We start from the raw sequence: 27,973 nt of genomic DNA, 5'->3' as shown, positions 1-27,973 counted from the left end.
CGGTCATTGTCACAATGCTGTTTGTGGGATCTTGCTGTGCGCATATTGGCTGTCACGTTTCTTACATTACAACAGTGACTACACATCAAAAACACTTCATTGACTGTAAAGCACTTTGGGACATCCTGAGGTGGTGAAAGGCATGATATAAATGTAAGTTCTTTAAATTCAGTGCTCCTAGGGGATTCTTGCCTGAAGGGAGCATCGGTCAAAAATAAAGTTACAACACTATGGTGACGATTCTCCGAAGCTGCTCCGTTCTATGTGAGACATGGGAGCATGGGATTGGTGAATTTGTTTCTATATGATATTACTGTGCATGTCCTGTTGCAAAATGGCAGATATCAATGCTGGTCAGTGGACTACTGCTTCAGACTTTTTGCCACACTGTCAGTCTCGAGCGTTCCTGGTTGAGGTATAGCAGGGGCTGGATGCAGTGTGTTGCCTTTGCCATCGAGTACAGGGAAAATCTTGACTTCTCTGGGCTTTGTGTTGGGAGTGGATATTGAGACTTCTCAATTACTCAGGCGAAATCCTTGGATCAATGAGATTTTCAGCCTGGCTTGCTTCATAATTTGCATTCTAATTGCCACCCAGACTATGGGCTCACTCTAGCACTCTCTCCAAAGGCTCCTTCAACTCAATGGGATATTTTGCAGGCTCACACTTAGGTCTGCTTCGGTGTGACATGAGGCAGCCCAAGCACATCGCCAGGTCCAGTCATCATTTTCCTATAAACCAATGACTGATTGGTTGTCTTGTGGTAAGTACATAATGCCTGCGTAAATACTATCTATCAAGTACTCGGGACGAGAGCAGACTGCGCACAGCTCCACAATCCCGCTGAAACTTAGCACCTAGAAACTTGTTGCCTCTCATTGTCACAGAGACCATTTCTGGGTTTGTTGGATGTTTTACCTGGAGGACTGAGCTTGGTCCATCTTCATTCATGGCACCTAGACCTAATGAGGGAAAGATGAAAGTGAGAATGGACACATCACTGGAAGATGATCCTCTTCCATTCGCTGCTCCCAGCAGAATTCGAATGAATCCCGTCAAATGTTACAGAAACCCCTTCACCCTAAGACTTAGTAGTAAAATGTCCTCATTGAAACCCAACATTCAGAATCCTGAATCCATACCATGCTTATGTTACTTTACACCCCTCCTTTCATCTGGTCAGTGGTCCTCTGAACTTTCTTCCTTCTAAACTCCAAACACACCATTCCACATCCTCTGCCTCCTCCCTGCCGTCCGAACTCTCTTGAAATCAAGCTTCATTGCACAATTGTGTCAGCTTGGCTCAGTTGGTCGCACTCTCGCCTCAATGTCAGCAGGTTGTCTGCACCTCCAGCACGTAATCTAGGCCGATCACCTAGTGCGATATTGTACCATTGGAGCTACAGCCCTTTGAATATCATGTTAAATCGTGATTCTGTGGGTACCTGATGCTCCTTATACATGTTAAATGTTATAATTAACGTCAATCTTGGATATTACATCAAACTAAGCCAATAAAATAAGTCTAGTGGATTTAAATTAGTGAAATGTAAGTTTAAAGCTGATATCAGGAAGAGCTCCAGACAGATCTGAGGAAGAGTTGAACTCCCATCAGCTCACTGCTAACGTCCCTGATCCTGTCTGAATTCCCAGGTTCGGGATCGTTTAAATGTTTTGGGACAGGAGCACTGAACACATTTGTAGCTCCTCTACTGCCCCCTTGGCTGAGATCATTAACTCCGCATAGACTAAGATGCAAATCTATGGCTGTTACATCCTGCATTTACCAAATCAGCCGTCGGGGAGCTTTCTCCCATGTTTAAATTACACATGCGGTGTGTGCTCCTCTTCCCTGAGGATAGGGGTAGAAGCATTCCGTCTCTCTATTTTGCTCAGAATTTAAACCTGTAAATGTTAGCGAATTGGAATCTTCATCTGCATTTTGTGCAATTGTATAAACAACGGAAAATTGTAACAAAAGAACCCAATATATCAACTCCAATGCACAACCCAGCAACGAACCACCACTCCCCAGCCCTTTTTAACTTCCTGTGATTACAGACACCACCCATCTCTGCAGCCCACTCACTCACTGGGAGTAATTTGAATTTTAGCCATAGTGTAAAACGAGTGATATCAGATTGGTCGCCCGTTATACATCTCTCATGATACTCGATCCCATTGAAGTCAATGGAAATTAAAATCAGGGGAGGCTGATCCATTACCCCCAGTTAAAATTACCCCCACTCAGTCCTCATTACCCTCAGCACAAGGATAATCAGGTACAGTCATAACTTCCGGACAAGAGTGTAACCACAGAAACAGGCGAGCTTTTATATGAACGTTAAAAAAATATATTTTCTTTGCTTCTAGTTGAGAATAACAGTTATTCTGGTTGAGCCTGATTCGATTTGGGAACTGCCCCCAAATCACATCACCTAGTGGATATACAGTTCTCTCTTGTTCAACCCTAGTTGGGTTCATGTGGAGGATTCTTCTGGTTACACACACCACAACTTTTCTGTCGATGCTGTATTATTTTTTTTATTATGAGCGTCGCTGGCAAGGTCGGCATTTATTGCCCCTCCCTAGTTGCCCCTTGAGGAGGTGGTGTTGGGCCTTCTTCTTGAACCACTGCAGTCCATATGGTGAAGGTACTTCCATGGTGCTGTTAGGAGGGAGTTCCAGGACTTTGACCCAGTGGGAGAAGCCATATTACATTTTGAGATTTTTAATCTATTTGGTCTGGAAGCAGTTGTAGTTTAATTTATTTTGTGATGTCACTGTGAAGTTAGACACAGTTCACAAAGTATTAACTCCCAGCAAGGCACAAACTATCCGAGATATTGTTTATGAGAAATTCATTGGAACACCAGCCATCTCAGAAATAAGTATTCTTGCATTCCATATCAGTTTGAGATGATGGGGGTTGTCCAGCGTCTTCCTAAACATGTATGCACCTTTATTGTTGGAATAGTTTTAATTCGGGGTGCCCAGCAGGGGGCTTAGCTAAACAGACTATGGATTGTGTTCATAGTGGTTGTCATAGCTTCCACACCAAGCAGGGAGGTTTCTCATTTGAGGTGGTAAGCAGCTTGGTAAACAAATGGTCAACACAGAGAGCCGAGGGAGGGTCAGACATTAAGCTTCTGCTTTTCTCTCTTGCTGGAAAAGATAGTCTGCAAGAGGTTTTGTGTATGTAAAGTGAGAGAGACAGAGTAGTCACACCTTCTCTCCAGCCCAAGACTCTAAATTGAGACTGGAACGTATATGGCCCATAATAGGAAAGATTAGTGCTGGTTAGTTTAGGGATTGGTAATTTGTAAAATTAGTTTAGCCCATTAACACTGGTAGAGTAGTGCACTTGGTTATTTTCCATGGTACAAGGAGCAATAAGAAATAGATATATTTCACTGGAGGATTGCATTCTGTTCATTCATATACTTCAAATAAAATAAACCAGTTTGTTTCAAAATTTGCCTTGCCTCACTGAGGTGTTTATTAATCTGCCTTGCAAAGGTTAGGGGCAATGTATGTGGCAACCCAAACAAGATCACAGTATCCAGTACACTGAACAAAGGGTCTTATTGTTTTGGCCCCCGGGTCACTCTATTGTTTAACTAGATGTCATGCAGTAAGGGTGCTCTCCACATTGTAAGGAGTGCAAGGTCCACTTACAGGAGTGACCGGTGACCGGTGATGTTGCATCTGAGAGAATATCGACTACACAACTGAAATTTCTAACATGTGTTGATCCAACATAATAAAACAAAAATCATACTTGAGTCGATATCTATGCCCGAGACCTTTCCTTCAGTTTTGTCCATTTCTATGACAAAATTAGATGGGAAACCCCCAATTTTTCCATTCTTTCTTCCCAACCACCAACCATCTTCAATCTAAAGGACAAATAAAATTAAAAATAAATGAGAGTAGGTTTGGCACAGTGTAATGATTGGGTCTCAGACATGGACATCATATCATCTGTACCATCCAGTGGAATATTCAATGTTTTATTTATTTGTTCTTGGGGTCTGGGTGGCACAGGTGAGGCTGCATTTATTGCCTTTCCCTAGTTGCTCTGAGAAGGTAGTGGTGGGCCTTCACCTTGAACCACTGCAATCCTGGTGGTGATGCTGGTCCCATGGGGAAATTAGGTTGGGAATTCCAGGATATTGGCCCAGTGACAATGAAGGGACGGCGATATATCTCAGGATGATGTGTGACTTGGAGGGGAACCTGGAAATGATGGTGTTCCCTCAATATTGCTGCTTTTGATCTTATTGGTTGATAGAGATCGCAGAGGAGGGAGGTGCTGTTGAAATAACCTTGGTGAGTTGATGCAATGCATCCTGTCCATCGTACATACCGCAGCCACAGTACGCCGGTGGTGGAGGGAGTGGATACTGAGTCCAGTGGCAGGGACACTGATCAAGTGAACTGCTTTGTCCTGGATGGTGTCGAGTTTCTCAAGAGTTGTTGTGGCTGCACCCATTCCAGGCTAGTGGAGAGTATTCCATCACACTCCCAACTTGAACCTTGAGGAGGTGGAGCAGCTTTGAGGGGTCAGACGATGAGCCACTCATCACAGCCTCTGCCCTACTCTTGTAGCTATGGTGTTAATATGGGCTGGTCCAGTTAAAGAACTCCTCCAGCCCCTCTGCCGACAGCTGCCAAGAAGTAGCTGGTAAAAGGATGGCAGAGGGGGCAGATGTGGAGACCCAACTCTCTGCGGTCTCTTTCTCACAAGGGGAACAGTTTACCATCTGGTCACACCTCCTCTGAAGGCACAAAACCCCTTGTGGGCAATTGTGGGTGAGCCAGCGTACAACTTTAATGTAAATTTACGAATATAATATACAGTTAAATAGATTTTAAAAATTTCAAATTCTATCAATGCTAATATGCAGCAAAGAGAGCCCACACAGGGATAATTAGTGAGTCCTACAGAGCAGAGGCCCAACCCTATGTACACATTTCACGTCAGAGATTTACATTTTTAATATGAATCAAGTCTCTCCTTCACGGCCTTTCTTGTCTCTCTATTTTTTCTGCAGGTCTATGGTCAGTTTTCTCGTGGATTTTCTTCTCTTGTTATTGCTAACCTGCAAATAGACTGTCCTAGCCAATCCTCCTCTCCCTGGATCTTGCTGTGCTGAAATCAGGATTGTTACTCTGTCTCCCATTCTTGACTAAATCTTTCCCAGGATCTCAAAATTATGGAACTCCACATCTCCCTCAGTTTTCTCTTCTTCCTACATTCTACAGGTTTTTTTAACACCCAAGCTAGGTGCTACAGTGTCAGCTCTGCCTCAGTGGGTACCACTCTCACCTCTGAGTCAGAAAGTTGTGGGTTCAAGTCCCACTCCAGACGTGAGCACAAAGCCTAGGCTGACACTCCAGTGCAGTACTGAGGGAGTGCTGCACTGTTGAAGGTGCCATCTTTCGCATGAGACGTTAAACCGTCTGCCCTTTCAGATGGAGATGAAAGATCCCATGGCACTATTCGAAGAAGAGCAGGGGAGTTTCTCCCAGTGTCCTGGCCAATATCTATTCCTCAACCAACACCTAAAACAGATGAAGTGGTCATTTATTTCATTGCTGTTTGTGGGACCTTGCTGTACTCAAATTGGTCGCTGCATTTCCTACATCACAACAGTGGCTGCATTTCAAAAAGTACTTAATTGGCTGTAAATCGCATTGGGATGTCCTGAGGTCGTGAAAGGCGCTATAGAAATGCAAGTTCCTTCTTCGTCCTTTACTTAGCCACTACATGACTTATCTCATCTTCTCTCCTTTTCCACCCTGGTGGTACCCTGTATTATGGGCTGTGGGCCATTTTTATGGTCTCTTAATGGAAACAACAATACAGATAGAAGCTCCATAGACTGTGATGAAGATGAACTCATCCATTTTTAATATTTTACTTGGAATGATATCTCACCTCATCGAGGACCTCAATGATGTCCCCTAAGTTGAGGTCCAGCTTGTCTGGTTTCACAGGGCTGTAAGAAATTACCACCTCACACCATCTCTGCTTCTTCTTCCTCACCGCATGCTCTGTAATTACAGATCCAACAGTCAGTGCTCCCTCAGTTTACAGGGATTAATACCCATGCTTCAGTCAGTAGTCACATTGTTATACATCCCTCCTACACTTGGAGCTCTGTGGGTTTCCCCCTAATTTTGTCCTTGCTGGGACACAGCCCCAACAATACTACCCACCCTCCAGTCTACTGCCGAACAGGTCATTCTAATGTGTGAACCTAGATCCGTAATATCTATCCCGGAGATCAACTAATCCAACACAAGCCAGGGACTGAACCTGGCACTTTCCTGCTCCACTTGGTTCAGTACCACATTGGGCAAAGTATTTTAGAATTGAATGACACTCCAAGTGCCTCACTATAAAAACTGGCTGTAGTAATGGATAGTTCACATGGTTCATTCAAAGTTTGACTCAAAGCCAAACCTCCATTGTGAATAATGGTAATTTGGTGTTGATGTCTGTCTCCCAGCCTGTCTGTATCAATTAATGTCTGTCTGTCTGTATCAGTTGGTATCTGCAAGTATTTATCAATTGGTGTCTGTCTGTATCAGGTGGTGTCTGTCTGTCTGTATCAGTTGGTATCTGCCTGTCTGTATCAGTTGATATCTGTCAGTATTTATCAGTTGGTGTCTGTCTGTCTGCATCAGTTGGTGTCTGTTTGTCTGTATCAGTTGGTGTCCGTCTGTCTGCATCAGTTGGTGTCTGTCAGTCTACATCAGTTGGTATCTGTCAGTCTGTTTCAGTTGGTGTCTGTCTGTATCAGTTGGTGTCCGTCTGTATCAGTTGGTATTTGTCAGTCTGTTTCAGTTGGTGTCTGTATGTCTGCATCAGTTGGTGTCTGTCTGTCTGTTTCAGTTGGTGTCTGTCTGTCTGCATCAGTTGGTGTCTGTCTGTTTCAGTTGGTGTCTGTCTGTCTGTATCAGTTGGTGTCCGTCTATATCAGTTGGTATCTGTCAGTCTGTTTCAATTGGTGTCTGTCTGTATCAGTTGGTGTCTGTCAGTCTGTTTCAGTTGGTGTCTGTCTGTCTGCATCAGTTGGTGTCTGTCTGTCTGTATCAGTTGGTGTCCGTCTATATCAGTTGGTATCTGTCAGTCTGTATTAGTTGGTATCTGTCTGTATCAGTTGGTGTCTGTCAGTCTGTTTCAGTTGGTGTCTGTCTGTCTGCATCAGTTGGTGTCTGTCTGTCTGTATTAGTTGGTATCTGTCTGTATCAGTTGGTATCTGTCAGTCTGTATTAGTTGGTATCTGTCTGTATCAGTTGGTGTCTGTCAGTTTGTATCAGTTGGTGTCTGTCAGTCTGTATTAGTTAGTATCTGTCTGTATCAGTTGGTGTCTGTCAGTTTGTATCAGTTGGTGTCTGTCTGTATCAGTTGGTGTCTGTCAGTTTGTATCAGTTGGTGTCTGTCAGTCTGTATCAGTTGGTGTCTGTCAGTTTGTATCAGTTGGTGTCTGTCAGTCTGTATTAGTTGGTATCTGTCTGTCTGTATCAGTTGGTGTCTGTCTGTATCGGTTGGTGTCTGTCAGTCGCTATCAGTTGGTGTCTGTCAGTCTGTATCAGTTGGTGTCTGTCTGTCCATATCAGTTGGTGTCTGTCTGTATCAGTTGGTGCCTGTCTGTCTGCATCAGTTGGTGTCTGTCAGTCTGTATCAGTTGGTGTCTGTCAGTCTGTATCAGTTGGTGTCTGTCTGTATCAGTTGGTGTCTGTCTGTATAGGTCGATAGTGATCACCATGCTTATCCGTGTCTGTTTCAGGTCTAATGCTCTGCTAATATAGGTCAGAATGGAGATCCTTGACATTTTAAGAAGCGTCTGGTGAAATTTCTGGTTGAAAGCTAAAGGCCAGAAGGTATCTGGCGAGGTTGTCCTCTATAAATGTCAACAGAGAGCGAATGGAATGGGCACACTGACATAATTCAATTATCAAATTGTTGAGGTCACAAGGTCCACAGAAAGGGCAGTCCTTTCAGATACATCACACTGCTAAATATTAATGGTATTAGGGGCCCATCCATAACACGGGTAGCCACCCTTTAACCATCCATTCTATAGGATTCAGGCCAGAGTCACTGGCCGCATAATCCCCCCTGCACTGTGGTCCACAAGGCATGGCGTCCTGCCCCACCCTTGAAGAATGGCCCCTTGGGGAGGGGAGGTTTGCTAGCACTGTTGGGGGGGGTTTAAACTAACTTGGCAGGGGGATGGGATACAGAGTGGAGCTACAATAGGGGGTGATGTGCAGCCAAATATAGAGAAAAAAACAAGTCAGCTTGGAAGACAGGGCAAATATGTGAGGGCAAGGCTGGATGGCATCTATTTTAATGCAAGGAGTCTTGCGAATAAGGTGGATGAACTGAAGGTGTTGATAAACACATGGGAGTATGATATTGTTGCTGTCACAGAGACATGGTTGAGGGAGGGGCAAGACTGGCAGCTCAATATTCCGGGGTACAGAATCTTCAGGCGAGACAGAGGGGGAGGTATAAGAGGAGGGGGGGGGTCGCAATATTAATTAAAGAATCAATTACTGCCATAAGGAGGGATGATATATTAGCAGGTTCCTCTAATGAGGCCATATGGGTGGAGCTTAAAAACAAAAAGGGGGCAAGCACTTTGATGGGAGTGTACTATAGGCCCCCAAACAGTCAGGGGGAGATAGAGGAACAGATATGTAGGCAAATCTCAGAAAATTGTGCAAATAATAGGGTAATAATAGTGGGGGATTTCAACTTCCCCAATATTAACTGGGATACTCAGAGTGTAAAAGGCTTAGAGGGTACAAAATTCTTAACGTGCATCCAGGAGAGCTTTTTGAGCCAGCATGTAGAAAGTCCTACAAGAGAGGGGGCGGTACTGGACCTAATTCTAGGGAATGTGGCCGGCCAAGTGGAAGAAGTGCTAGTAGGTGAGCACTTTGGTGACAGTGACCATAATTCAGTGAGATTTAAGGTGGTCATGGAAAAGGACAGGGAGGGGCCGGAAATAAAGGTTCTAAATTGGGGGAAGGCCGATTTTAATAGGATAAGGCAGGATCTGGCCAAAATGGACTGGGATCAGCTGCTTGTAGGAAAATCCGCATCGGAGCAATGGGAGTCTTTCAGAAGGGAGATTGAGACCATACAATGGCAACATGTTCCCGTAAAGGTCAAGGGTGGTTCCAAGAACTCCAGGGAACCTTGGATGTCAGGGGATATACGAGAATGGATTAGGAAAAAAAGGAGGGCTTTTGGAAGATACAAAAGGCTAAAGACGGAGGAAGCCCTAGAGGAGTACAAAAAGTGCAGGGGGATACTTAAAAAAGAAATTAGGAGATCAAGGAGGGGCCATGAAATAACACTGGTGAGCAAAATAAAGGAAAATCCTAAGATGTTTTATAAGTATATTAAGGGTAAGAGGATGACTAGGGAAAAAATAGGGCCCATTAGGGACAAAAATGGCAATGTGTGTGTGGAGCCGGCAGATGTAGGAGGGGTTCTAAATGAATTTTTTGCATCTGTTTTCACTATGGAGAAGGACGATGTAGACATAGAAATACGGCAGGGGGACTGTGATATACTCGAACATATTAACATCGAGCGGGAGGAGGTATTGGCGGTTTTAGCAGGCCTAAAAATGGATAAATCCCCAGGCCCGGACGGAATGTATCCCAGGCTACTGTGTGAGGCAAAGGAGGAGATTGCGGGGGCTCTGACACATATATTCAGAACCTCTCTGGCCACAGGGGATGTGCCAGAGGACTGGAGAACCGCTAATGTAATACCATTATTCAAGAAGGGGAATAGGGAAAAACCGGGGAACTACAGGCCAGTGAGCCTAACATCAGTGGTAGGAAAATTATTGGAAAAAATTCTGAAGGACAAAATTAGTCTCCACTTGGAGAAGCAAGGATTAATCAGGGATAGTCAACATGGCTTTGTCAAGGGAAGATCATGTCTGACTAATTTGATTGAATTTTTTGAGGGGGTGACTAGGCGTGTGGATGAGGGTAACGCAGTGGATGTGGTATACATGGATTTCAGTAAGGCCTTCGATAAAGTCCCCCACAGGAGACTGGTCAAGAAGGTACGAGCCCATGGAATCCAGGGTGCCTTGGCACTTTGGATACAAAACTGGCTTAGTGGCAGAAGGCAGAGGGTGATGGTCGAAGGTTGTTTTTGTGACTGGAAGCCTGTGGCCAGTGGGGTACCACAGGGATCGGTGCTGGGTCCCTTGCTGTTTGTGGTCTACATTAATGACTTGGATATGAATGTAAAAGGTATGATCAGTAAGTTCGCTGATGATACAAAAATTGGTAGGGTGGTAAATAGCGAGGAGGATAGCCTCAGTCTGCAGGACGATATAGATGGGTTGGTCAGATGGGCGGAACAGTGGCAAATGGAATTTAACCCGGAAAAGTGCGAGTTGATGCACTTTGGAGGGACTAACAAGGCAAGGGAATACACAATGAATGGGAGGACCCTAGGCAAGACAGAGGGTCAGAGGGATCTTGGTGTGCAAGTTCACAGATCCCTGAAGGTGGCGGAACAGGTGGATAAGGTGGTAAAGAAGGCATATGGGATACTTGCCTTTATTAGCCGAGGCATAGAATATAAGAACAAGGAGGTTATGATGGAGCTGTATAAAACACTGGTTAGGCCACAGCTGGAGTACTGTGTGCAGTTCTGGTCGCCACACTACAGGAAGGATGTGATCGCTTTGGAGAGGGTGCAGAGGAGATTCACCAGGATGTTACCAGGGCTGGAGCGCTTCAGCTATGAAGAGAGACTGGGAAGATTGGGTTTGTTTTCCTTGGAGCAGAGGAGGCTGAGGGGGGACATGATTGAGGTGTACAAAATTATGAGGGGCACAGATAGGATGGATACTAAGGAGCTCTTTCCCTTCGTTGAGGGTTCTATAACAAGGGGACATAGATTCAAGGTAAAAGGCGGGAGGTTTAGAGGGGATTTGAGAAAGAACTTTTTCACCCAGAGGGTGGTTGGAGTCTGGAACTCACTGCCTGAAAGGGTTGTGGAGGCAGGAACCCTCACAACATTCAAGAAGCATTTGGATGAGCACTTGAAATGCCATAGCATACAAGGCTACGGACCAAATGCTGGAATATGGGATTAGAGTAGACAGGGCTTGATGGCCGGCGCGGACACGATGGGCCGAAGGGCCTCTATCCGTGCTGTATAACTCTATGACTCTATGACTCTATGACCCCACGGTGACTTGGGTCTGGGAAATCAAACCAAAGCAAGGAACCAGTGCCTGAGAAGAGAACTTAAAGTGTGGGGGAATAAAAAGATCCCACACTTCCTTAAGGTCAAATACGACAAGCAGAGAGACGGCAAGAAGCTAAAATGATATGAAAATAGACAGGCTGTGCCGGTACAGAGAAGCATTAGGTTAAACTATAATTTGAAACTTCTTGCACTCACCAGGGCTTCACCTAGTCACTGTTACAAACAAATCCCAGGACTGACCTGTGAAGGTACATCAGCCTGAACCACAAGCAGAAAGCAAGAAATGTAGCCAACCAATACAGAATGCACTGAAAATTAGAGCAAGTTATTCTGTTCATCCACATCAGCTGAACCCAGACACACAGACTAACATCTGCCTCCCATATTTACATTTACAGTAAATTTATATTGTCCCAGGAGATGTCCCACCATCTACAATGAGACATCTCTGGGGACAATCCCATTTACAGTGGGACACCTCACTGGGAAAATCCTGTCTACAATGAGACACCTCAAAGGAACAATCTCATCTAGAGTGAGACACCTCAGTGGTACAATCCCATCCACAGTGAGACACCTCACTGAGATAATCCCATCTACAGTGAGACACATTACTGGAAAAATCACGTAACAGTGAGACACTTTACTTGAACAATCCACTCTAGAGTGAGACACCTCCTGGGACAATCCCATCTACAGTAAGACACCTCCTGGGACAATCCACAGTGAGACACCTCACTGAGATAATCCCATCCACAGTGAGACACCTCACTGAGATAATCCCATCCATAGTGAGACACCTCACTAGGACAATCCCATCTAAAGTGAGACACCTCACTAGGACAATCCCATCTACAGTGAGACACCTCACTAGGACAATCCCATCTACAGTGAGACACCTCACTGGATTAACATCATTCCCAGATTCTCGCCCATGGTCCCATTACTGAGGTTTCTATCACTGTAATGCTCCCTTTAAGCCTGAATTTCCCCCATTACCCGGCACTATTTCTGGAATAAAGCGACTATCAAATACTGATTGGAATCAGAACCTGAAATTACTGCTCAGCAACAGCCGGAAACCTAGAATCATGTAAGCTGAAAAAAAAATCAAATTAGAAAATGCCTGACACGTAACAGATACTGAGCAGGACATTCTGCTAATTTGTAACAACATTTGACAATGAGAGACACCTCACTGGAACACCCCTGTTTACAGTGAGACACTCACTGGAACACTCCCATCTACAGTGTGACACCTCACTGGAACACTCCCGTCTACAGTGTGACACCTCACTGGAACACTGCCATCTACAGTCAGACACCTTACTGGAACACTCCCGTCTACAGTGAGACACCTCACTGGAACACTCCCGTCTACAGTGAGACACCTCACTGGAACACTCCCGTCTACAGTGAGACACCTCACTGGGATAATCCCATCTACAGTGAGACACCTCACTGGAACACTCCCGTCTACAGTGAGACACCTCACTGGAACACTCCCGTCTACAGTGAGATACCTCACTGGGATAATCCCATCTACAGTGAGACACCTCACTGGAACACTCCTGTCTACAGTGAGACACCTCACTGGGATAATCCCATCTACAGTGAGACACCTCACTGGGATAATTCCATCTACAGTGAGACACCTCACTGGGATAATCCCATCTACAGTGAGACACCTCACTGGGATAATCCCATCTACAGTGAGACACCTCACTGGGATAATTCCATCTACAGTGAGACACCTCACTGGGATAATCCCATCCATAGTGAGACACCTCACTGGGATAATCCCATCTACAGTGAGACACCTCACTGGGACATTCCCAATTACTGTGAGACACCTCACTGGGACACTCCCATCCACTGTGAGAAACTTTACTGGAACAATCCCACCTACAGTGAGACATCTCTCTGGGACAATCCCGTCTACAGCAACACACCTCACTAGAACACTCCCGTCTACAGTGAGACACTTTACTGGGACAATCCCATCTACAGTGAGACACCTCATTAGGACAGTCGGATTTACAGTGAGACACTTTACTGGGACAATCCCATCTACAGTGAGACACCTCATTAGACAGTCAGATTTACAGTGAGACACCTCACTGGGTTAATCCCATCTACAGTCAGACACCTCAGTATGTTAATATCATTCCCAGACCCTCGCCCATGGTCCCATTACTGAGGATTCTATCACTGTAATGCTCCCTTTAAGCCTGAATTTCCCCCATTACCCGACACTTCAGCCGTACTGCAACAGAAACTGCCAAGAAGTTTCTAGAATAAAGTGATTATCAAATACTGATTGGACAAGAACCTGAAATGACTGCTCAGCAACACCTAGAGCCGTATATACTAAAAAAAATCAAATTAGAAAATGCCTGACATGTAACAGAAACTGAGCAGATCATTCTGCGGATTTGTTGCAATCGTTGACAGTGAGAGATACGTAACTCACCCTCCACCCCCAGAAAAAAAAGAAAGAAACTAAGCTGTCCTTGCCTTCCTGGGTATTGAGCGATTGTTGCCAGCTCTACATATCTTGGCTGGTCAATTGACGTTTTGATTCCCTGTGGCTCTATTCCCCCACCTCCCCACCCCCCATGCGAATTCAAAGCACATTCCCTACACAAGCTCGACACTGTACCATTGGTGGGTGACAGTCTGGTTTCTGACCTCCTCCTGAAACAGCAACACATTCCAGCTGTTCCTCTGATCAGACGTACAACATATAGCTGGGCCAGTGTCCGTGGCCAGGGCAATAGAATAATTGAAATAATTTGAGAATGAATGAGGCAGCTTTGAAAGTGTCACTTCCTGAGGTGGTCAGATCCTATCTGTTGTTTGTTTCTCCGCTGGCCTGGCCCAGTGGCCTGGTGTTTCCATTCTCACACCACAATAAGACTCGTTTCACTATAGTACAGTGATATTAAGCCACTTCCTCAAAGCCACTGCCCACTCTAATCTCAGGGCTCGTTGTTATTCTGCTCTTTGTACTATTGCTTCATGCAATCCCCACAAAATGATGGGGGCTCAAATTTGTTTTTGATGGCAGCGCGAAAGAGGCAATAGCGAATCAGCTGCTCGTTTTACACCGCGTCCAATTGTCTTTTCCGATGGAATTGCTATCGCACGTTTCCACTATTGGGAAAGATCAATTTCATCCCTGTTATATCCTTGAGATTCTCTCCTTTTCTCTCAATTTCCACCCCTCTCCACCGCCCCCCCCCACTCTGCTCCCCCCCCCCCAACACAAGGTGCTGCCTCATGGCTGGGATACAATTCCATTGGTGTTTGTAGCCCACCCCACCTCCCCTTGGTACATTGATCAAATGGTCATTCCTCAGGTGTGAGTCTAGACAGTGACTGTTTGAATTTGGGGAGACGTCCCAGCTCAACCCCATTCTGTTCTCATTCAATATCCACCCTCTTGCAGCAGGGGTCACTGGCTGGTGATCAGCAGCAGAAACCCCCGGGTGATTATTTCTCCCTCTAGGGTTGCCAACTGTGGTTGGATGCAAAACCCGGAGGTTGCATCACGTGACTTCCCCCAGCCAGCAGGAGCGAGCGAGTCCGGAGAAAATCCCCAGGATCTGGGACACGGGGATCCAGGACACGGGGATCTGGGACACAGGGATCTGGGACACGGGGATCCAGGACACGGGGATCTGGGACACAGGGATCTGGGACACGGGGATCCAGGACACGGGGATCTGGAACACAGGGATCTGGGACATGGGAATCTGGGACATGGGGATCCAGGACACGGGGATCTGGGACACAGAAAGTTGGGACATGGGGAGTCGGGACACGGGGATCTGGGACAGGGGGATCTGGGCCACATGGATCTGAGACACGGGGAGTCGGGACACGGGGATCTGGGACAGGGGGATCTGGGACACGGGGATCTGGGACACAGGGAGCCGGGACACGGGGATCTAGGACATGGGGATCTAGGACACGGGGAGTTGGGACACAGGGATCTGAGACATGGGGAGTCGGGACACAGGGAGCCGGGACATGGGGATCTGGGACACAGGGAGTCTGGACACGGGGATCTGGGACACAGGGATCTGGGACACGGGGATCTAGGACACGGGGATCTGGGACACAGGGAGGCGGGACACGGGAATCTGGGATACGGGAATCTGGGACACAGGGAGCCGGGACATGGGAATCTGGGACACGGGAATCTGGGACACAGGGAGCCGGGACATGGGAATCTGGGACACAGGGATCTGGGACACGGGGATCCAGGACACGGGGATCTGGGACACAGGGATCTGGGACACGGGGATCCAGGACATGGGGATCTGGAACACAGGGATCTGGGACATGGGAATCTGGGACATGGGGATCCAGGACACGGGGATCTGGGACACAGAAAGTTGGGACATGGGGAGTCGGGACACGGGGATCTGGGACAGGGGGATCTGGGCCACATGGATCTGAGACACGGGGAGTCGGGACACGGGGATCTGGGACAGGGGGATCTGGGACACGGGGATCTGGGACACAGGGAGCCGGGACACGGGGATCTAGGACATGGGGATCTAGGACACGGGGAGTTGGGACACAGGGATCTGAGACATGGGGAGTCGGGACACAGGGAGCCGGGACATGGGGATCTGGGACACAGGGAGTCTGGACACGGGGATCTGGGACACAGGGATCTGGGACACGGGGATCTAGGACACGGGGATCTGGGACACAGGGAGGCGGGACACGGGAATCTGGGATACGGGAATCTGGGACACAGGGAGCCGGGACATGGGAATCTGGGACACGGGAATCTGGGACACAGGGAGCCGGGACATGGGAATCTGGGACACAGGGATCAGGGACACGGGGATCTGGGACTTGGGGAACTGGGGGATGTGTTCAGCCCCGTCGGCAGAGATTTTATCCCTCGTGGATCAGGAATTGTCACTCCGCGTCCTGTTAGGGAATGGATGTTCTTATTTATAAGGTTCTAAGTAATTCCTCAGGACGATAGGGTCGCCTCGTGGTGCCTGGAGCCCGACCGGAGGCTTAGCAGGAAACAGCCCGGCGTTCCTCGCAGCAGTATCCGAGAGATCAATCTTTAACTCCTGAAGATTCCCGGACAATCTGGGAGAGTTCCCTTCCTGAACCTACAGGCGCTGAGGCCAACTTTAGTGATGCACATGCCCTGCCCAAGGTTAAATCGTGCTTACTTAGCACAACATGTTTGACTCTGTGGTAAATTCAGGATCGGCCGCAGTCAAAAGGTCTTCACTGTGGCTTTCATATTTGTCATTGTGAATCTTGTGTCGTGGAATGGAACTCCTTCTCTTTTCAGATACTCGGTACTCACAGATCAGGTGCAGTGTGGTTAGGTGCACGTAACTAGGAATAAAGCTCCATCTATGCCCGTTCAACAATATCCCTCACCCTAAAACAGGACCTCCTGGGGCAAAGGACTGCACAGGGGAGCACAGTTAAGTCTAGAAATGCAGTAGTCATAGGGGACTCGATAGTCAGGGGGACAGACAGACGTTTTTGTAACTGTCGACTTGAGTCCCGCATTGTGTGTTTCCTCCCTGGTGCCAGGGTAAAGGACATCACGGAGAGGGCGCAGAACATTCTGCAGAGGGAAAGGGAACAGCCAGAAATCGTGGTCCATGTGGGTACCAACGACATAGGAAAGAAAAGGGATATGGTCCTGCGGCTAGAGTTTCAGGAGTGAGGGAAGAAGTTAAATAGCAGGACCTCAAAGGTATTAATCTCTGGATTACTCCCAGTGCCACGCGCTAGTGGGTACAGAAATCGGAAGATAAGGGAGGTTGATGTATTGCTAGAGACATGGTGCAAGAGGGAGGGCTTCAGATTCTTGGGGCATTGGGACTAGTTCTGAGGCAGGAGGGACCTGTTCAAGACAGATGGGTTGCACCTCAACAGAGCTGGGACAACGTCCTCGCGGGGAGGTTCACTAGTGCTGTGGAGAACGGTTTAAACTAATTTTGCAGGGGGATGGGCACCAGGATGTAGCATTAGAAAGGAGACTCAAGGGACACAAAGGATTGGGAGAGACAGATAGCACTAGAGTAAGAAATAGTACAGTATTAGGTGGGATCAGATTAAGAGAGAATATGAGAAGGTCTAAGATACGTTTAGAGTGCATGTGTGTAAACGCACGAAGCATGGTAATTATGGTTATTGAGCTGCAGGTGCAAATAGCCACATGGGAATATGATGCAGTGATGAAAATGGAGTCCTGGCACAAAAAAAGGGCAGGATTGGGTTCTAAATATTCCTGGATACAAGGTCTTCAGGAAAGATAGGGAAGGAAAAAAAAAGAGGGGAGTGGCAGTATTTATTAAGGAGAATATGGCAGTGCTGTAGGGAGAGGATGTCCTTGAGGGGTCAAGGACAGAATCTATTTGGTTAGAGTTAAGAAACAATAGAGGTGCCATTACACTACTGGGTGTATTCTACAGACCACCACCTAGTGGGAAGAATATAGAGGAGCAAATTTGCAAGGAAATTACAGAGAGGTGCAAGAACTATAGAGTAGTGATAATGGGGGACTTCAATTATCCTAATATAGACTGGGACAGTAATAGTGTAAAGGGCAAAGAGGGGGAGGAATTTCTAAAGTGAGTTCAGGAGAACTCTCTTGATCAGTATGTTTCCGGCCCAACGAGGAAGGAGGCATTGGTGGATCTGGTTCTGGGGAATGAGGTGGGTCAAGTGGAGCAAGTGTCAGTGGGGGAACATTTAGGGAACAGTGATCATAGTATCATAAGGTTTAGATTAGTTGTGGAAAAGGACAAGGAGCAATCTAGAGTGAAAATATTTAATTGGAGCAGGGCCAATTTCAATGGGTTGAGAATGGATCTGACCCGGGTAAATTGGAATCAAAGATTGGCAGGCAAAACTGTAATCAATCAATGGGCGGCCTTTAAAGAGCAAATGTTTCGGGTACAGTCTAGGTACATTCCCATGAGGGGGAAAGGTAGGGCAACCAAAACCAGAGCTCTCAGGATGACAAAAGAGATGGAGAGTAAGGTGAAGCAGAAAAAGGGGACAAATGTCAGGTTCTTAATACTAGTGAGAACCAGGCTGAATATAGAAAGTACAGAGGAGAGGTGAAAAAGGAAATAAGAGGGGCAGAGAAAGAGAATGGGAATAGACTGGCGGCCAACATAAAAGGGATCCAAAAGTCGTCTATAGGCAAATAAATAGTAAACAGGTAGTAAGAGGAGGGGTGGGGTGATCAGGGACCAAAAAGGAGATCTTCGCATGGAGGCAGAGGGGATGGCTGAGGTACTAAATGAATACTTTGCATCTGTCTTTACCAAGTAAGAAGATGCTGCCAAAGTCACAGTAGAAGAAGAGGTAGTTAAGTTACTGGATGGGGTGAAAATTGATAAAGAGGAGGTACTAGAAAGGCTGGCTGTACTTAAAGTAGATAATTCACCCGGTTGGATGGGATCCATCCTAGGTTGCTGAGGGAAGTAAGGGTGGAAATTGCAGATGTGCTGGCCATAATCTTCCAATCCTCCTTAGATACAGGGGTGGTGCCTGAGGACCGGAGAATTGCAAAAGTTACACCCTTGTTGAAAAAAGTGTGTAAGGATAAACCCAGCAACTACAGGCCAATCAGTTTAATCTCAGTGGTGTGGAAGCTTTTAGGAACAATAATCTGGGACAAAATGAATAGTCACTTGGACAAATATGAATTAATAAAGGAAAGCCAGCACAGATTTGTTAAAAGCAAATCGTGTTTAACTAACTTGATTGAGTTTTTTGATGAGGTAACAGAGAGGGTTGATGAGGGCAATGCAGTTGATGTGGTGTATATGGACTTTCAAAACGTGTTTGATAAATTGCCACATAATAGGCTTGTCAGCAAAATGGAAGCCCATGGAATAAAAAGGGCAATGGCAGCATGGATACGAAATTGGCTAAGAGAATAGTGGTGAACAGTTATCTTGTCAGACTGGAGGGAGGTATACCGTGGTGTTCCCCAGGGGTCAGTGCTGGGACCGCAGCTTTTTTTGATATATATTAATGACTTGGACATGTGTACAGGGCACAATTTCAAAATTTTCAGATGACACAAAACTTGGAAATGTAGTAAACAGTGAGGAAGATAGTGATAGACTTCAAGAGGACATAGAGAGGCTGGTGAAATGGGCGGACACATGGCAGATGAAACTTAATGCAGAGAAGTGCGAAGTGATACATTTTGGCAGGAAGAATGAGGAGAAGCAATATAAACTAAATGGTATAATTCTAAAAGGGGGTGCAGGAACAGAGAGACCTGGGGGTATCTGTGCACAAATCTTTGAAGGTGGCAGGACAGGTTGAGAAAGCGGTTAAAATAGCATATGGGATCCTGGCCTTTATAAATAGAGGCATAGAGTACAAAAGCAAGGAAGTTATGTTGAACCTTTATAAAACACTGTTTCGGCCACAGTTGGAGTATTGTGTCCAATTCTGGGCACCGCACTTTAGGAAGGATGTGAAGGTCTTAGAGAGGGTTCAGAAAAGATTTACTAGAATGGTTCCAGGGTTCCAGAGATGATGGACTTCAATTACGTGGATAGGCTGGAGAAGCTGAGGTTGTTCTCCTTAGAGCAGAGAAGTTGAGAGGAGATTTGATAGAAGTGTTCAAAATCATGATGGGTTTAGATAAAGTAAATAAAGAGAAACTGTTTCCATTGGCGGAATGGTCGAGAACCAGAGGATATAAGTTTAAGGTGATTGGCAAAAGAACCAAAGGTGACATGAGGAAAAACTTTTTTACACAGCGAGTTGTTATGATCTAGAATGTGCTGCCTGAAACGATGGTGGATGCAAATTCAATCGTGGCCTTCAAAAAGGAATTGGATAAATATATGAAGAGAAATAATTTGCAGGGCTACGGGGAAAGAGCAGGGGAATGGGACTAACTGGATTGCTCTTACAAAGAACTGGCACAGGCTCGATGGGTTGAATGGCCTCCTTCTGTGCTGTAATGATTCTATGATTCTATATTTCCTACTGCACCCCCTTCATTCATTTTTCAACACCAGCCATCCCAAGGCCTCTCTGAGTGACATTGCCATTTGGTTGCAGTTCTGTGCTGAAGGCCCAAACACACTTAGGGGGCGATTTTAACCCTGCGGCAGAAAATTGCGCTGCTGGAAGGATTGAAGTGTGAGCTTGAACTTTTCAATACCCTATTGAATCATAGAATCAGAGAGTGATACAGCACAGAAGGAGGACGTACGGCCCTTCGTGCCTCTTCGAAAGAGCTATCCAATTAGTCCCACTCCCCAGCCCATTCCCTGTGGCACTGCAATTTTTTCCCCTTCAAGTATTTATCCAATTCCCTTTTGAAAGTTATTATTGAATCTGCTTCCACCACCCTATCAGGCAGTGCACTCCAGATCATAATAACTTGCTGCATATAAGAAATTCTCATCTCGCCTCTGGTTCTTTAGCCAATTACCTTAAATCTGTTTGATTTAAATATGTTTGAGGATCTGATACCACTACTATTACTACTATTAATAGTACTACTATTATTATTACTACTACAACAACAACTTGCATTTATATAGGGCCTTCAATGTTAAAAAAAGGAAGCAGATTCCAAACCGTAGAGGGAAAGGTTAGGAGAGATGACCAAAACCCTGGTTGGAAAGATGGGTTTTGAGAAGGCTCTAAAAGCAGGAGAGAGAAGGCGAGAGGTGGTGGGATTTAGAAAGGGAGTTGCAGGGAGTGAGACCACGGTGGTTGAAGACTCTGTCACCAACGATGGGGCGAAGAGAGGGGGTGGGGGTGGTGGATGCACAAACGACCAGAGTCAGAGGAACAAAGGATGTGGGGAGGATATAATGGGCTATAAGGCTGGAGGATATTGGAGATAAGGTGGGGCCAGGTGCGGGAAATGTAATAGTAACCTAGCACGGCCAATCTGATCACAGCTGTTCTAACACTGTTTACTCACTCCTCAACCAGCACAATTGATGTGTAAGGATTATAAATAGCACGGAGTGAATGAATACAGGTGGGGAGTGCGCTGTGAAAACTACCCCATGAAATATGAGGTGCAGTAACACAGTCAGTGCAAATGGAAACATCACAGGATGTGTTTGTGAATCTGTTAGGCTCAATGTTTCCTTTCAATCATTTGCAGGGGAAATTCACACCACTTCCTGCCCGCCTGTGATGTAGAAGATTGAGACAAACAGAAAATATTGCAGATGCAAGACCATGGGATGATCGACTGAGATGTTTAAATGAAGGGAACTTGTTTTTATTGAAGGGTAACAATTCTGTTCAGCCCTGACCAGCAATTTACTCGAGGTCCACTCTCACAGACCGATGAATAACAAGATCCATGTGCTACATACGAACATACGAATTAAAAGCAGGAGTAGACCATTCGGCCCCTCAAGCCTGCTCTGCCATTTTATAAGATCATGGCTGATCTTATTGTGACCTCAACCCTACTTTCCCGTCTGTCTACTATAACCTTTGACTCCCTTGTTAATCAGGAATCTATCTAACTCAGCCTTAAAAATATTCAATGACCCTGCCTCCACCGGGGAAGGGACAGACCCACGACCCTCTGAGAAATAAAATTTCTCCTCATCTCCGTCTTAAATGGGAGACCCCTTATTTTTAAACTGTGGCCCCTAGTTCTAGTCTCTCCCACAAGTGAAAACATCCTCTCAGCTTCTACCCCTTCTAGTCCCCTCAGGATCTTACATGTTTCAATAAGATCACCCCTCATTCTTCTAAACTCCAGTGTATACAGGCCCAACTTGTCCAACCTTTCCTCATAAGATAACCCCCTCATCCCAGGAATCAGTCGAGTGAACCTTCTCTGAACCGCCTCCAAAGCAATTATGTCCTTTCTTAAATAAGGAGACCAAACCTGCACACAGTATTCTAGATGTGGTCTCACCAATGCCCTGTACAACTGTAGCAAAACATCTCTACTTTTATATTCCATTCCCCTTGCAATAAATGACAATATTCCATTTGCCTTCCTAATCACTTGCTGTACCTGCATACTAACTTTTTGTGTTTCATGTACTAGGACACCCAGATCCCTCTGTACCTCAGAGTTCTGCGATCTCTCTCTATTTAAACAATATACTGCTTTTCTATTCCTCCTGCCAAAGTGGACAAGTTCACATTTTCCCACATTATACTCCATCTGCCAAATTTTTGCCCACTCACTTAACCTATCTATATCCCTTTGCAGACTCCTTATGTCCTCTTCACAACTTACTTTCCTACCTACCTTTGTGATATCAGCAAATTTAGCAACCATTCATTCGGTCCCTTCATCCAAGTCATTGATATAGATTGTAAATAGTTGAGAGCCCAGCACTGATCCCTGTGGCACTCCACTCGTTACATCCTGCCAACCTGAAAATGACCCATTTTTGCCTACTCTTTGTTTCCTGTTAGCTAACCAATCCTTTATCCATGCTAATATGTTACCCACTACACCATGAGCTCTTATTTTATGCAGTAGCCTTTGATGTGACCTTGTCAAAAGCCTTCTGGAAATCCAACATCCACCAGGATCCCCTTTATCCAGGTTGCTTGTTACTTTGTCAAAGAACTCTAATAAATTAGTCAAACACGATTTCCCTTTCACAAAGCCGTGTTGACTCTGCCTGATTGCATTGAGATTTTCTAAGTGCCCTGCTATAACCTCCTTGATAATAGATTCTAGCATTTTCCCTATGACAGATGCTATGGCCTGTAGTTTCCTGCTTTCTGTCTCCCTCCTTTCTTGAATAGAGTAGTTACTTTTGCTATTTTCCAATCTGAGGGGACCCTTCCAGAATCTATGGAATTTTGGAAAATTAATACCAATGCATCTATTATCTCTGTGCTATTTGAACACTGCAGAGTTTCATTTACTCAGCGCACTGAGGGTAACTTAGTACTAACACAACCCCATCTGATCACACCTCCTGTAAAGTTGTTTAACCACACTTTAACTAGTACAACTGGTGTGAAAGGATTATAATAGTGCACAGTGAGCATGTACAGCTGGGGAGTGAACAAATGTGAAACACAATAGAGAGAGGAAGGCACAGGAAGGGCGGATTTACTGAGGAGGCTCTGCAGATTAGAGTTCACTATATGAGGGGCAAAAGAAATGCCTTTTAGAGATCTAATGGTCATCCAATAAATAAGCAGCAGATTGAGGGGCACAAGAGACAATCATCACCAGGGTGAAAGTCGTGAAATAAATTGAAGAAAGAAAGAAAGAAGGAAAGAAAGAAAGAAAGTAATGTAGGAAACGCAGCAGTCAATTTGGGCATAACAAGGTCCCACAAACAGCAATGTGGTAATGATCTGATAATCTGTTTTAGTGATGTTGGTTGAGGGATAAATATTGGTCAGGGCACAGGGGAGAACTCCCCTGCTCTTCTTTAAAAAAGTGCCATGGGATCTTTTACGTCCACCTGAAAGGGCAGATCGGGCCTCGGTTTAACGTCTCATCCAAAAGACGGCACCACTGACAGTGCTGCACTCCTTCAGTGCTGCACTGGAGTGTCAGCCTGGAGTTCATGTTTAATTCTCTGGAACGGGATCCACGACCTTCTGACTCAGAGCTGAGAGTGCTGCCCCCCGAGCCATGGCTGACACTGTTTGCAGCACTGGGCGGTATGACCTGGCTTGCCAACTCTCACGCAATTTGGAATGAGACTCACTCTTTTCGGTTTTAAAACGTGATGCTATTTTGATACATCTTGATCCTAAAAATAAACGGGTTTGTGATCTGTCTCATTCTGTTTGTTTGCAGAGTGAAGCTCACCACCTGTCAGAGATGGATTAAGAACCTTTGGGGCCCTGGGCATCAAGCACATTCAGGGCCCCTCCGCACCTCCCCCAAAGTAGCCTCTGCACAATATCACCACCCCCCTCTCAGCCCCCGTCCCGATCCATTAAAACACAAATGTGTTTTAACAGGGGCCCCATATTTGCACTGGGCCTCTGGCAGGGGCCCCGGGGTTTAGAGGGTTAAATTATAAGGACAAATTACGTAAGCTTGGCTTGTATTCCCTTGAGCTTAGAAGATTGAGGGGTGATCTGATCGAGATGTTTAATATGGTAAAAGGATTCGATAGGGTAGATACGGAGAAACTATTTCCTCTGGTGGGAGAACGCAGAACAAGAGTTCATGACCTTACAATTAGAGCCAGGCCATTCAGGAGTAAAATCAGGAAGCGTTTCTTCACACAAAGTTTAGTGGAAATCTGGAACTCTATCCCCCAAAAGGTTGTGGATGCTGGGGGTCAATTGGAGCGTTCAAGGCTGAGATCGATAAATTTTTATTGGGTAAGGGTGTTGAGGGGGATGGAACAAAAGCAGGAAAATGGAGTTGAGGTTAACCTAATTGAATGGCAGAGCAGTGGGGCTGATTGGCCTCCTCCTGCTCCTAATGTTCCTATATTTGTGGTTGAGCCCCACAGGCGTGTACGTTAATCCACACCTGCTACTCATGCCATATTCCTGGTCTGTATGTGTTATTTTTACACAGGAATGTGGCACTACCACCGTGCGAAATGGGATAGATTCAGAACAGATCTAGCAGCTCAAAACTGGGCATCCAAGAGGCGCTGTGGGCCATCAGCAGCAGCAGAATTGTATTCCAGCACAATCTGTAACCTCATGGCCCGGCATATTCCTCACTCTACCATTACCAACAAGCCAGGGGATCAACCCTGGTTCAATGAGGAGTGTAGAAGAGCATGCCAGGAGCAGCACCAGGCGTACCTAAAAATGAGGTGCCAACCTGGTGAAGCTACAACTCAGGACTACATGCATGCTAAACAGCGGAAGCAACATGCTATAGACAGAGCTAAGCGATTCCACAACCAACGGATCAGATCAAAGCTCTGCAGTCCTGCCACATCCAGTCGTGAATGGTGGTGGACAATTAAACAACTAACGGGAGGAGGAGGCTCTGCAAACATCCCCATTCTCAATGATGGCGGAGTCCAGCACGTGAGTGCAAAAGACAAGGCTGAAGCGTTTGCAACCATCTTCAGCCAGAAGTGCCGAGTGGATAATCCATCTCAGCCTCCTCCCGATATCCCCACCATCACGGAAGCCAGTCTTCGGCCAATTCGATTCACTCCACGGGATATCAAGAAACGGCTGAGTGCACTGGATACAGCAAAGTCTATGGGCCCTGACAACATCCCAGCTGTAGTGCTGAAGACTTGTGCTCCAGAACTAGCTGCGCCTCTAGCCAAGCTGTTCCAGTACAGCTACAACACTGGCATCCACCCGACAATGTGGAAAATTGCCCAGGTATGTCCTATCCACAAAAAGCAGGACAAATCAAATCCGGCCAATTACCGCCCCATCAGTCTACTCTCAATCATCAGCAAAGTGATGGAAGGTGTCGTCGACAGTGCTATCAAGCGGCACTTACTCACCAATAACCTGCTCACCGATGCTCCGTTTGGGTTCCGCCAGGACCACTCGGCTCCAGACCTCATTACAGCCTTGGTCCAAACATGGACAAAAGAGCTGAATTCGAGGTGAGGTGAGAGTGACTGCCCTTGACATCAAGGCAGCATTTGACCGAGTGTGGCACCAAGGAGCCTTAGTAAAATTGAAGTCAATGGGAATCAGGGGGAAAACTCTCCAGTGGCTGGAGTCATACCTAGCACAAAGGAAGATGGTAGTGGTTGTTGGAGGCCAATCATCTCAGCCCCAGGGCATTGCTGCAGGAGTTCCTCAGGGCAGTGTCCTAGGCCCAACCATCTTCAGCTGCTTCATCAATGACCTTCCCTCCATCATAAGGTCAGAAATGGGGATGTTCGCTGATTACTGCCAGTGTTCAGTTCCATTCGCAACCCCTCAGATAATGAAGCAGTCCGAGCCCGCATGCAACAAGACCTGGACAACATCCAGGCTTGGGCTGATAAGTGGCAAGTAACATTCACGCCAGATAAGTGCCAGGCAATGACCATCTCCAACAAGAGAGAGTCTAACCACCTCCCCTTGACATTCAACGGCATTACCATCGCCGAATCCCCCACCATCAACATCCCGGGGGTCACCATTGACCAGAAACTTAACTGGACCAGCCATATAAATACTGTGGCTACGAGAGCAGGTCAGAGGCTGGGTATTCTGCGGCGAGTGACTCACCTCCTGACTCCCCAAAGCCTTTCCACCATCTACAAGGCACAAGTCAGGAGTGTGATGGAATACTCTCCACTTGCCTGGATGAGTGCAGCTCCAACAACACTCAAGAAGCTCGACACCATCCAAGATAAAGCAGCCCGCTTGATTGGCACCCCATCCACCACCCTAAACATTCACTCCCTTCACCACCGGCGCACTGTGGCTGCAGTGTGCACCATCCACAGGATGCACTGCAGCAACTCGCCAAGGCATCTTCGACAGCACCTCCCAAACCCGCGACCTCTACCACCTAGAAGGACAAGGGCAGCAGGCGCATGGGAACAACACCACCTGCACGTTCCCCTCCAAGTCACACACCATCCCGACTTGGAAATATATCGCCGTTCCTTCATTGTCGCTGGGTCAAAATCCTGGAACTCCCTTCCTAACAGCACTGTGGGAGAACCGTCACCACACGGACTGCAGCGGTTCAAGAAGGCGGCTCACCACCACCTTCTCGAGGGCAATTAGGGATGGGCAATATATGCTGGCCTTGCCAGCGACGCCCACATCCCGTGAACGAATAAAAAAAAAAAAACGAGTGTGTGAAGCATTCACATATGAGCTTCACTGATCAGATGTTCCACCCTCAACTCTCAGCCCTAACATTTGCCCGGCCGGTTTGGCCAGCATGACACTGTGGAATGCGGCAGGACCTGAATTTCAGGTCCTACACAAAGCTCCAAAATTGGGACTTAAAAAGATGCTATTTAAAGTATGTGAGAGTGTTTCAAAGGAAAGGCTCAATCAGATACACAACACACTAATAGAGATCTCAAGATAAACACGGATGAGGAAAGGCCATTCTCTCTAACTTAACTCATTCGTTCAGAAGGAAGATCCCACAGGGCCCAAGGTTTTTGTCTCCATTATTCCGTCCAGTGAGGCTGCTTCTTATTGAAAGCAGAAAGCTCAATGAGGCCTCGTCAGGGAGAGAAAGAACTTGTATTTATATTGCACCTTTTATGTCCTCAGGACACTTCAAAGCATTTTACAGCTAATGAAGTAGTTTTGAAGTGTAGTCACTATTGGAATACAAGGAAATGTGGAAGTAAATTGCACACAGCTAGGTCCCACAAACAACAATGAGATAAATGACCAGAGATAAATGTTTGCCAGGACACAGGGAGAACTCCCCCTGCTCTTCTTCAAATAGTGCCACAGGATCTCCTACAGCCACTTGAGAGGGTAAATAAGGCTTCAGTTTAAGGTCTCATCTAAAAGACGACACCTCCGACAATCTACCCGACAATGTGGAAAATTGCCCAGATATTTCCTGTCCACAAAAAGCAGGACAAATCCAATCCGGCCAATTACCGCCCCAACAGTCTACTCTCAATCATCAGCACAGTGATGGAAGGTGTCGTCGACAGTGCTATCAAGCTGCACTTACTCACCAATAATCTGCTCATCGATGCTAGTTTGGGCTCTGCCAGGACCACTCGGCTCCAGACCTCATTACAGCCTTGGTCCAAACATGGACAAAAGAGCTGAATT

At 46.3% G+C, this 27,973-nt stretch overlaps 1 protein-coding gene across 1 annotated transcript in view; it reads right to left on the bottom strand.

Annotated features, from left to right (window-relative positions):
- Window positions 1–27,973, bottom strand: part of sh3d21 (SH3 domain containing 21) — a 99,129-nt gene that overhangs the window by 58,890 nt on the left and 12,266 nt on the right. The window contains exons 4-6 of the mRNA XM_068006976.1: window positions 5,945–6,060; window positions 3,782–3,899; window positions 919–962 (exon numbers count right to left, since the gene is read on the bottom strand). Coding sequence (XP_067863077.1) covers window positions 919–962; window positions 3,782–3,899; window positions 5,945–6,060 — 278 coding nt within the window. The remainder of the gene's footprint in view (window positions 1–918; window positions 963–3,781; window positions 3,900–5,944; window positions 6,061–27,973) is intronic.

Source organism: Heptranchias perlo, chromosome 26 (genome assembly GCF_035084215.1).
Source record: "Heptranchias perlo isolate sHepPer1 chromosome 26, sHepPer1.hap1, whole genome shotgun sequence".
Classification (NCBI taxonomy): Eukaryota; Metazoa; Chordata; class Chondrichthyes; order Hexanchiformes; family Hexanchidae; genus Heptranchias; species Heptranchias perlo.
This window is presented reverse-complemented; position numbering and strand designations above follow the sequence as displayed.